Here is a 12,964-nt window from a genome sequence, read left to right on the forward strand (position 1 = left end):
AATGTCAAAACGTTTAATAAATCATTTCTGAAAATATACATGATATACACAAAATATACATGATATACACAAATATACACAAAATATACATGATATACACAATATACACAAAATATACACGATATACACAATATACACAAAATATACATGATATACACAATATACACAAAATATACACGATATACACAATATACACAAAATATACATGATATACACAATATACACAAAATATACACGATATACACAATATACACAAAATATACACGATATACACAATATACACAAAATATACACGATATACACAATATACACAAAATATACACGATATACACAATATACACAAAATATACACGATATACACAATATACACAAAATATACATGATATACACAATATACACAAATATACACAATATACACAAAATATACATGATATACACAATATACACAAAATATACACGATATACACAATATACACAAAATATACATGATATACACAATATACACAATATACACAAATATACACGATATACACAAAATATACATGATATACACAAAATATACACAAAATATACATGATATACACAATATACACAAAATATACATGATATACACAAAATATACACAAATATACACGATATACGCAGTATATCACGATAAAATCAAAATTGCAGTTTAATAGAAAAATTGTTGTACCCAAAGTTTAGACCTTTTGACATCCAAATATAATATCCCCTCTGTCCTCTCTCCCTCCTCCTCCTCTCCTCTCTCTCTCTCCTCTCCCTCCTCCCTCTCTCCTCTCTCTCTCCTCTCCCTCCTCCCTCTCTCTTCTTCCTCTCCTCTCTCCTCTCCCTCCTCCCTCCCTCCTCCCTCTCTCCTCCCTCTCCTCTCTCTCTCTCTCCCTCCTCCCTCTCTCCACTCTCTCTCCTCTCCCTCCTCTCTCTCTCCTCTCCCTCCTCCCTCTCTCCTCTCTCCCTCTCCCTCCTCTCTCTCCCCTCCCTCTCTCTCTCCTCTCTCCCTCCCTCTCTTCTTCCTCTCCTCTCTCCTCTTTCTCTCCTCTCTCCTCTTTCTCTCCTCTCTCTCCTCCCTCTCTCCTCTCCCTCCTCCCCCTCCTCTCCCTCCTCCTCCTCTCTCTCCTCTCTCTCTCCTCTCCCTCCTCTCTCTCCTCCCCCTCCTCTCCCTCCTCCTCCTCTCTCTCCTCTCTCTCTCCTCTCCCTCCTCCCTCTCTCCTCTCCCTCCTCCCTCCTCCTCTCTCTCTCTCTCTCTCCTCGGTGTCTTCTTTGTCTCTCTCGTCTCTTGTCTCTAGAGACAGTGCTGGTGTTGCATAATAATCACTCTGTTTTTTATTGGCCTGGAGCGGAGCGGGTGGCGTCCTCCCAAATACCCTCCTCCTCTCCCCCTCTCCTCCTCTTCTCCTCTCCTCTCCCTCTCTCTCTCTCTCTCTCTCTCTCTCTCTCTGTCTCTGTCCGTCCCGTTCAGGAATGTGATAGACCAAATGTTAATGTGTTGACCCGGGGGACACTGGGACACCTCGGACTTTGCGTAACATTAAGATTTGTGCTTTGGTGTTTGACGAAATCCACATTTTCTACACGTTTTATTTCATTATTAGTCCAGTATAAGTCCAGTTAGCAGTTAGCTCGTCGTTAGCTCGTCATTAGCTCATCGTTAGCTTGTTTTCTCCACAGCATTTAACTAATTAAAGCCCCTGTGCTCAATTTTTTCATGTATTTGCGCAAAACGTGTCAGATGTATTTATTTGCAGCTCTTTACGTCCAAATAAATCACCTGTGCTTGTCCTCGCCCGAGTATAAACCGTTTTGTGCAGGTTAGCATGCTAGTTTCTTTGTTTCACCGTCACAGCAAAACTACGCTCTGCCTCAGAAAGTCGTAAGATAAGCTTATAAACTCATTGTGGTGAATAATTAGGATGTTCTGAATGCGTAAGGAAAGTGAGGGACAACTTTGGACGAAATATATCGATATATCGTATCATTTAATTTAATGATTCAGTATTAATATCGTGAGCTGCTGTATCGATATTTTTTTTTTGTATATTTTACTAAATTATTCTGTCACAGTGCTACATTTTTGTGGCTTGTTTAGAGAAAAGAAACTGTAAGATAAATGTCACTAAATGCAACCAAATTGAATGTAAAATAAATGCAACTACTTTTTAATCTTAATTAACCGTTTCTATATTTATCGCTTATTCAAGTTACAAATATTGTTTATGGATTTGCAAAGACATGAAAAAATGGCTGTTTAACTGTGTATTTAATGATAAACTGACATTTTAAGACAGTCAAACCTTTTAATTTACTTTGTCGCGGGCCACATAAAATGACGTGGCGGGCCGCATTTGGCACACGGGCCTTGAGTTTGACACATGCTTTATGCGATACAGAGATTCACAGTTTTGACGATTAAAACAGGAGTATTTCATTTTAACTTAACACGAGTAACTTATAACTTAATCCTTGAAAAATTGGCTAACGAAATGTCCCATCCTTGACCGCACTGTCCCGTTTGTCCTCAGGCAGATCGGAGACAACCTGATCGTCCCCGGAGGAGTGAAGACCGTGGAGGCCAACGGGAAGATGGTGATCCCCGGGGGCATCGACATCCACACGCACCTCCAGATGCCCTACCGCGGGACGACCACCGTGGACGACTTCGCTCAGGGGACCAGGGCCGCGCTGGCCGGAGGGACCACGATGATCGGTAAAGAACGACAGAAAACGACACAGAAGAAAAGAGAATAAGAGCGAGGAGGGATGAGGGCGTGGTCAGGCGTTTTTATGTGGGATTTATCTGTTCAATACGTGAATGAATCAGGCAGTTATTCGCAAATACAACTCTAAAAATGATCGATTTACCGTCGTTTAATTAAGAAAAAGGGACTTGAAGAAAAAATATTGTGCTTGAGTCGGCTGTAGTTTTAATCCATGATATTTTGGACATTTTAAATCGCAATATTCGTCTTAAAATAACTTATTAAAAGAAAAGAAAACTGCGTCGCCTAATGGGAGCTGATTTTTCGTAATGTTACTTCAAAAATAATATTACCCAAGTAGAAGTACAAAGAAATTACTGTGTTTTTTGGACTATAAGTTGCACTTTTTTCATATTTAGGGGATGCGACTTATACTCAGGTGTGATTTATATGTGAAATATGGGGTTTTTTCTTCATTATTATGTGTTTTTAGCTGGTGCGACTTATACTCCAGCGCGACTTATACTCTGGAAAATACGGTACTCAAGTAGAAGTACAAAATATCTGGGAAAAGTACTGCTCAAGTTAAAGTAAAAGTATTTATAACACAAACACAAATGTCATTGCGACTTATACTCAGGTGTGATTTATATGTGAAATATGTTTTTTTTCTTCATTATTATGTATTTTTAGCTGGTGCGACTTATATTCCAGCGCGACTTATACTCTGGAAAATACGGTACTCAAGTAGAAGTACAAAATATCTGGGAAAAGTACTGCTCAAGTTAGAGTAAAACTATATATATCTGAGGAGGCGGTGCAGGAAACACAAATGTTCAAATCATTTTATATTGTTAATGTGAAGTTTTTGTCACTTACTCGCAGTAGGAAGAGTAACCAAAACGTACTCGAGTAAAAGTACTGTTACTCGTCTGTGTAATCCCTCAGTCGTCCAGGTCTGATCCTCAACTGGACAAAAAGTAATAAGAGTAAAGACGTTTTTCTGTTCACCAGCAATCTAGACCGTTACCTTTTTGCTTTTACTACAGTACTGTTACTTCAATAAGAATATTACTCAAGTCGGAGTAAAAGTACACTGCTAGAAAAGTACGATTTCTTTAAAGAGTTACTCAAATAAATGTAACGTTGTATCATATTTTCCAGACTATAATCCGTTTGTTATACTCAGGTGCGACTTAGATGTGGAATATATTTTTTTCCCGCTTCATTATTATTATGTTGATGCGACTTATACTCCGGAAAATATAGTAAAAGTAACTGAGTACTACCCACCTCTGCTGATTTTACAACATGCACAGTGAACAAACACATTAACCTGAACAGGCCAACGCTTTCATCCCAAATCGTTACGCAGCACATGACTTTTTTTTACGAGTTTGCGCCGGATAAAAGGTTCACGGTAATTACTACGTCGCCTTATCGCTCATGATAAACAGAACAATCATTTTTGGTGGTCAGTGGTTACCATGGTGACCTTTTCTTTGCTTTACTGCGAACGTTTTGGTTATTTTTTGGCAATACAATAAGATTTGAGCTGTAGAGAGAAGTAACTACTAAAGTGATTCATTCTGCTGTTTATTTATTGCAGCTCATACATTTTAATCATTTAGAAAACCGTATTTTTCAGACTGTAAGTCGCTCTGGAGTATAAGTCGTATTATATAGTAGTATAATCATAGTATAAGTAAGTAGCTTTGATGTTTAAAGTGTATTTTAATAAAGTCTGAATGTTGCAGTCTTACTTTTCTACTTAAATGTTTCAAGTAAACGCAAAACTGGATACTTTGGTTACACTAATGCACGTTAATACAGATGATACGTCGCTCCAGAGTACAAGTCGCTCCGGAGTATAAGTCGCACTGGAGTATAAGTCGCACTGGAGTATAAGTCGCTCCGGAGTACAAGTCGCACTGGAGTACAAGTCGCTCCGGAGTACATGTCGCTCCGGAGTACATGTCGCTCCGGAGTACATGTCGCTCCGGAGTACATGTCGCTCCGGAGTATAAGTCGCTCTGGAGTATAAGTCGCACCAGCCAAAAATTTGCATAATAATGAAGAATAAAAACATATAAGTCACATTTTTGGTCGCAATAATAATAAAATAGAGAACAACAGGCTGAATATCAGCACAGCACGCTAACGTAACACATTTATAAATAAAGATAAAGATAAATAAAGCGTAAAAAACAAGCTAACACGCTTACCAAACTCTTGATATCGCTCCAGGTCACTAAATCCGTTGAATTGTGCGATTTATAGTGCGGAAAATACGGTAGTTATTTGGGGATAATCTCATTTTAGGGTCATCGTTTCAGTGGGAGAAATTCGCTTCAATATTATCGTTTATCATCTATCGTTACATCAGCAATATATCGCTTTTCAAAATGCGTTAAAGAGGCGTGTAAATACTTCTTCTTTTTGAAAACACATGTCGCGTTTTTACGACATTCGCGCAGATCCACTTACATAATAAAACGTCTGATTTGTCACAGACAGTTTGACATTAAAAGCACCAGACAAAAGCGCTCTTTGATACAGGACACAGCCTCCACCAAACCCACCCCCACCACCGCTCCCTAAATGCCCCAAAGTCCAGACCCCCCCCGAACAGCTGCAGCAAACCGCCGACCCATAATGCATCTGTGCTCCATAGAGTTGGCTGGTGCTGTGGTGTCGTCTGTGTTATTCTATTGATTCAGGGATTACTTAAATGTGTCCGCTGATTAATGATTTCCCTCGTGTCCAAATGGTTTACGTATTCCCACCGTAGATCCCGTATCGCAGATTTACATTCCTAGTTTGGGAATTTTGTGACAGACAGTATCAGTAATGCGTTTTCTAACTGGACGCACTGCTCCGTCTGCAGCTTTGTTAGGCTTTAATCTGAGTTTTATTTGAACTTTTTTTTGCTTGAACTATGATAAGCCACGGTGAGTTTATTTTCACGGTTAAACAAGTCCCTCTCGAATAACCGTGGCTCACTCGGTAGAGCGTTTGTCCACGGATCTGAAGGTTAGCGGTACGATTCCAGCTTCTGCAAATGAATACTGTCGTCGTGTCCTTAGGCAAGACACTTAACCCTCTTCACCCCCGAGTCACGTGGGTTCCTCGATGTAAAACGTTAAATAAAAATGTGTGCGACCAGCGTTACAGACAGAAGCTAGCTAGCGTTAGCCGACAGTTCCTCAGTTAGTCACCTGTACCATGAATGCTACAGTAGACACGGGACAATACTGAAATTTTGCGTGATACAAATGAATAGGAAGACAGTCCAATTGTGGGCCCCCTAAGACCCTGGGGCCCCCGACAACAGCCCCCTTTGTCCCCCTCGTCGACTCGCCTGTGGATAAGTCGTTTTTTTTCTTTTTTTTCTTTTTTTCTGCACATTCAGGTGATATAACAGTGATTATCTTTGTCGGCGATTATCACGATTATATAAAACACGCCACGAACGATTATTTTCAACTGTTTTTATCGCGATAAACGATATTTTATTTATTTATCGTCTCATCCCTCGATCACAGACTCTTGAAAATGTGTTTTTTTAGATTCATTTTGGGGGTTTTTTCTTGAGTTTTCAGACCATTAAAAAAAAAGAAAGAAAGAAAAACATCGGCAGTGTTTGTGTTAGTGTGTGCGTTGTGTCGCCACGGTAACTGCTGAACATTCTGTCACACACATCCATGCAGAACACAGAACAGCAGCATGATGTCAGTAACAAACAACTGTATTATTATGGTGGTCGCTATGGTAATAAGAGATATTTTTGTCATGTTAATAGTCATAATAGTAAATATAAACTATGATTAAAAAAAAAAAAAGGATGTGCTTTAACCCTGACGCGCCGCCGCAAACTCCAATAACAGAATAAATATAATCCTTTGAAAATAAAATGAAATTAGGAAGTGTATTTAATGTCATAAAGATGTAAAGAAGTCCTTAAGTAGAAAACTGGCTCTGCGTAATCAGATTATGAACGCTGTCAGGTGGTGGGACAGCAGGGGGCGGGGCTTCAAACGGCGAACTGGGGAAGGATAATGGTTTAAACGGTTTGTGTCTGAGAAAGTGAAGTACACTCGCCGTCTGTGAAATGTTCTAGTTTTTGATGTATTGTTTTATTTTAGACACACACATATACAAACACCCCCACACACACACACGCACACAAACACACCCCTATACACACACGCACACACCCCCACACACACACACATACACACACACACACACTACTGGGGTAATCAGGGCCAGTCTCTTGTCGTTCGTCCTGTCTTGCATTTATTAAGTATTGTTTTTATCTGTACTTCACCTGTCCCCTTTCTGTCACTCTTCCATTCTCCCCCCACCCCTCCCCCTCTGTTTCCTTCCTCTCCCCTCTCTCCTCTCTCTCCCCCTCTCCTTTCTCTCTCCCTCCCCCCCTCTCCTCCCCACCCTCTTTCTCCCCCTCCTCCCCCTTCCTCCCCCTCCCCCCTCTCCTCCCTGCCCTCTTTCCCCCCCTCCTCCCCCCTCCTCCCCCCCACTCTCCTCCTTGCCCTCTTTCTTCCTCTCCTCCCCCTCTCCTCCCCCCTCCTTCCCCCCTCTTCCCCCCACTCTCCTCCCTGCCCTCTTTCTTCCTCTCCACCTCCCCCCCTCTCCTCCCTGCCCTCTTTCTCCCTCTCCTCCCCCTCTCCTCTCCCCCTTTCCTCCCTGCCCTCTTTCTCCCTCTTTCTCCCTCTCCTCTCCCCCTCTCCTCCCTGCCCTCTTTCTCCCCCTCCTCCCCCACTCCTCTCCCTCTCCTCCCCCTCTCCTCTTCCCCCCTCCCCTCCCTCTCCTCCCCCTCTCCTCTCCGCCCTCTTTCCTCCTCCCCCTCTCCTCCCTCCCCTCCTCCCTCTCCTCCCCCTCTCCTCCCTGCCCTCTTTCTCCCTCTCCTCTCCCCCCTCCTCTTTCTCTCCCCCCTCCTCCCCCTCTCCTCCCTGCCCTCTTTCTCCCTCTCCTCTCCCCCTCTCGTCCCTACTCTCTCCTCCCCCTCTCCTCCCTTCCCTCTTTCTCCCTCCCCCCCTCTCCTACCTGCCCTCTTTCTCCCTCTCCTCCCCCTCTCCTCTCCTTCCTCTCTCTCCCCCCCTCCTCCCTCTCCTCCACAGTGGACCATGTGATCCCAGAGCCGGGCTGCAGTCTGTCGGGGGCGTTCGATCAGTGGAGGCAGTGGGCGGATGAGAAGTCGTGCTGTGACTATTCGCTCCACGTGGACATAACGCACTGGAGCGACGGCGTGAGGGACGAGGTGGAGGCGCTCATCAAGGACAAAGGTGGAGAAAAAAACACCAACTCAAAATCAAAACAAAATGAAAAACACGGGGCCAAACAGAACTGGACAGTGTTTTTGTCCAAATCACTTCCAAACCTCCATCAGTTTCCAGATAATTCAGTTGGTTGCAGTTATTTTTAATGTCCTCCCCCAAAAACAAAATATCCTTCTATCTTTTTATACAAATATCCTGTTGTAGCTGTACTTTATACTTCTACAAACACATTCTGAAAAGCGTAATATTCTCGTCTTAGTTTATCGACGTGGGTGCAAAAAGTCTGTTTCTGCCAAACTTTGCTGCTTTTTTGTTTATTTTGTGATTTAAAAAACACAAATCAGCCATATAGTTTTTAGATTTACATGACTTAAGATGATTCTGAGCAGCTCTGTTTCATTTAACGGCTGAAAAATCAATCGTTTCATGCGTAAAGAAGACCCCAACACGCAAACGCTACTGAAAGAAATAGAGATGTGCCTTTGAAGATTGATCATATTGGACAATAATTGACTTCTAAATTGGACTACAGACTCTATATCGCAAATCTAATTGTTATACTTGAGAAAATTAATAATAATAATAATACTTTTTTTTTTTCCAACATCGTGCAGTGAAATTGAAAAAAAACGACTCACTTTTTTCATTTTAAATCTAATTTAACCACCTAAAAACTACACTGAATAAATTAATACATCTGCCAGTTAACACCGTGTATACACAGTGTTGTAGTCTGCAGATTATTTCTTTTTCTGGAGCTGTATTTTATATATTTTCTCTTGTTTTTCAGGCGTCAACTCATTCCAAGTCTACATGGCGTACAAGGACTACTACCAAATGAGCAACAGCGAGGTACGGGACTGTTCTGCGTTACATAAACTCATACAGGAGAGAAAATGCCTGATATTTGAACAAACACATCTGAATTCTTTTAGTGAAGGACTGTGTTTTCTTTAAATTAATACATTTTCATAGTAGTTGGACTGATGCCACGAGGGAGCGGACCTGTGTGCGCATTAATGACAAAAAACATTTGAAAAAACTCATGAAATCAGAAGAAATAATGTTCCTTTTCCAATTGTTTGAACATATCACTCAAATCGTCTAAATTCCCTGTATAAATACTATTATTATGTCTGTATTTATTTGGGTTTATTCAATAGGGACAAGTACATTTCATTAACTCATTTTGACCTCAGATAATTCTCTGTATCAAGGGAGTCCAAAGCAAGGCCCCCGGGCTGAACTTGGCCCTCCAGCAGGTCTAATTTGGCCGACTAATTTGAGATTTTGGGATACATCTGTTTTGATTCAGTTTTGTAGAGAAATGACTCACTGAACTGGGACTAAACCGGGACTGAACCGGGACTAAAGCGGGACTAAATTGGGACTAAAGCGGGACTGAACCGGGACTGAACCGGGACTAAAGATGGACTAAAGATGGACTAAAACGGGACTAAACCGAGACTAAACCAGGGTTAAAGATGGACTAAAGATGGACTAAACCGGGACTAAACTGGGACTAAAGCGGGACTAAAGCGGGACTAAACCAGGATTAAAGATGGACTAAAGATGGACTAAACCGGGACTAAACTGGGACTAAAGCGGGACTAAAACGGGACTAAAGCGGGATTAAAGCGGGACTGAAACGGGACTAAAGCGGGACTAAAGCGGGATTAAAGAGGGACTGAAACGGGACTAAACTGGGACTAAACCAGGATTAAAGTGGGACTAAAACGGGACTGAACCGGGACTAATGCAGGACTAAAGATGCACTAAAGCGGGACTAAACTTGGACTATACCAGGACTAAACCAGGACTAAACATGAAGTAAACATGGACTAAACATTTCCTACATTTTTAGCGTCGTCACATTTCTCTGAGTATGTGTTAAATTCCCTGTATCGATACTATTATTATGCATGTATTTATTTGGGTTTATTCAATAGGGACAAGTGCATTTCTTGAATTCATTTTGACCTCAGATAATTCTCTGTGTCAAGGGGAGTCCAAAGCAAGGCCCCTGGGCTGAACTTGGCCCTCCAGCAGGTCTAATTTGGCCTCTGAGATTTTAGGAATCATCTGTTTTGATTCAGTTTTGTAGAGAAATGACTGTCAGGAGATGGAAGGAGCCAGTCGGGTCTATTTCCTCATTTTTAAACTCGGTGTAATCACATATTTCTTAGCAAAAGTAAATTTTTTGTGCAAACTGTCGTCAGGTTTGGCCCCTCCAGCCTCTAATGTGTGTTCATTTTGGCTCGCTGTGGAAACTCCTGCTCTACGTCCATTACTGCAGTTATTTTTACTACGTCTTAACGATATTGATGGATCAGAATATCGTATATTTGATCCCGATGAGGTTTTTTTAGTCTCTCACGTTCCCACTTTTCCTCCTCCGCTCGTGCTGTGAGGAGCTGTATCTCTTGACCTCCAGCGCTCGCAGATACGGCTCGTCACACTCCGGTGCCACATGCCGGAGTCGGGTCCGGGGTCGCAGACGGGTCCAGGGGTCAGACGTGTTTTGGGGCAGTTACTTGATAAATCAGTGTCTCGCCACAAAAAACTGGGTTAAACTAAGACAACCGCAGCAAATATGAAAGTTTTTATGGTTTTGTAGTTTTCAGATGAGAGAATGTTGATGTTTGTGTTCAGTAGGAAACAGTAAACAGTGTTCAGTCCATGAGTGTGTGCTGGCTCAGAGAAAAGACTTTAGAGCAGATAAACGACTAAATCAGGACTAAACCGGGACTAAATCAGGGCTAAATCAGGGCTAAACCAGGACTAAACCGGGACTAAAGCAGGACTAAACTGGGACTAAAACGGGACTAAACCAGGACTAAAACGGGACTAAACCGGGACTAAATCAGGGCTAAACCAGGACTAAAACGGGACTAAAGCAGGACAAAAGCAGGACTAAACCAGGACTAAACCAGGACTAAACCAGGACTAAATCAGGACTAAACCAGGACTAAACCAGGTCTAAACCAGGATGAAACCGGGACAAAAGCAGGACTAAACCAGGACTAAAACGGGACTAAAGCAGGACTAAACCGGGGCTAAACCGGGACTAAACCGGGACTAAAACGGAACTAAAGCAGGACTAAAACGGAACTAAAGCAGGACAAAAGCAGTACTAAACTGGGACTAAACCAGGACTAAACCAGGACTAAACTGGGACTAAACCAGGACTAAACCAGGTCTAAATTAGGACTAAACCGGGACTAAACCAGGACTAAACCAGGACTAAACCAGGACTAAAGCAGGACTAAACCAGGACGAAACCGGGAATAAACCAGGACTAAACCAGGACTAAACCAGGACTAAACCAGGACTAAACCAGGACTAAACCAGGACTAAACCAGGACTAAACCAGGACTAAACATGGAGAATCAATGTTTCAGTTTTTTGCAGCTAAAACCTGGAACATTCTTCCTGAAAATGTGAAACAGACCTCGACTTTGACAATGTTAAACTCCCATTGGGCACCGCGGAAAATAGTGGAATAGTTTCTTTTATTAAGTCATTTTAGACGAATATAATGATTTAAAATGTGCAAATTATATCCACAGGTGTATTAGAGTATAACTATAGAGCGTAAGAGCGTAGTAATAGTCTAAAGTAAATAGAACGACATCACTTGTAATTCCACATATCTATTTTCCTGCTTAAAATCATCTTAATGTCACTTTTAACCTGCAAAAGCGTCTCGTAATAACCATTTTAAGGAGTGGTTCTCACAGTCGCTAAGAGCACACGAGGCCATTCAAGTCCAAACCCAGGGCTGAACGTGTGATGTCATGGCCTCGGTCCGGGAGCCAAACGGAGCCGTGCACAGAGGGGGCACAGCTGGTTCCTATAAGCCACACGAGAGCCGCAGTCCCCGGGGCCACACACACTGTAGAACCGCTGCAGTTGTGTCGAATCATCTAAACTGTGACTAAAGGCGGGGTTAAAGGGATAAAAACGCTTGTTCGAATTATACGTACTGGGGAGTTACACTTTCTCCATGACGTTTGCCTGGAAATACTGTACATTAAAGGGGCCGTACCCGTTTGGTTCGTGTAGTAAAAAGAAATTTGACGCAGATGTATCGTAAAAAAAAGCAGATTTTAAGGTCAAAATGAGGACACTGCGCGCTGGCGGCTGTCTGCGTCTCATTATAACGTGGTTTTATCATCTGTGAATAGTGTTAGCATGCTAGTTGTTAGCATGGCCATGACGGTAAGACTCCGCTCGGGCGTCTGAAAGTCACAAACAATGTCAAATTAATTTTAAAGGCTGTAAAAATATGTTTTACTTAGGGCTGAAAATAAACCAAATTTATATCTATATTTTTTAGATTTTTGTTTATTTGTAAAAATCGCACACGTATCATTTATCATCAGTTATAACACTTTTAGTTCAAGGTTTTAGCGCTTTTAATGATAAAGATGGAGGAAAGTGCTGGTCTGGTGCAGTGGTCCATGTCTCACAAACAAGACCCAGGACTCCCCTTAAAAATGATCAGTCCTGATAAAAAATAAAATAAATTTAAATAAATAAATTAACTAATGGAATGTACGTAAAAAAAATTAATAATAAACTAATAATAATAATGATAATAATAAACTAATAATAATAAACTAATGATAATAATAATAATAATAATAAAAAACTAATAATAATAATAACACACAATTAATAATAATAATAATAATAATAATAAACTAATGATAATAATAATAATAATAAACTAATAATAATAATAACACACAATTAATAACAGCAACAATAATAATAATCATAATAATAATAATGATAATAATAATAACACATAATTAATAATAATAATAATAATAATAATAATAATAATAATAATAATAATAATAATAATACATTTATAACGGACTCTTCATTCCATAAAATCCCAGAGTGCTATAATAAAATAAGAACTTTAATCCACTCCTAAAT

General features: G+C 41.0%; 1 protein-coding gene across 1 annotated transcript in view; it reads left to right on the forward strand.

The window, feature by feature from the left end:
• dpysl3 (dihydropyrimidinase like 3) overlaps positions 1 to 12,964 on the forward strand; it is an 82,944-nt gene that overhangs the window by 23,083 nt on the left and 46,897 nt on the right. Inside the window, exons 3-5 of the mRNA XM_033978711.2 lie at positions 2,538 to 2,722; positions 7,856 to 8,020; positions 8,805 to 8,866. Coding sequence (XP_033834602.1) covers positions 2,538 to 2,722; positions 7,856 to 8,020; positions 8,805 to 8,866 — 412 coding nt within the window. The remainder of the gene's footprint in view (positions 1 to 2,537; positions 2,723 to 7,855; positions 8,021 to 8,804; positions 8,867 to 12,964) is intronic.

This window comes from Periophthalmus magnuspinnatus, chromosome 14 (assembly GCF_009829125.3).
Source record: "Periophthalmus magnuspinnatus isolate fPerMag1 chromosome 14, fPerMag1.2.pri, whole genome shotgun sequence".
Taxonomy (NCBI): Eukaryota; Metazoa; Chordata; class Actinopteri; order Gobiiformes; family Gobiidae; genus Periophthalmus; species Periophthalmus magnuspinnatus.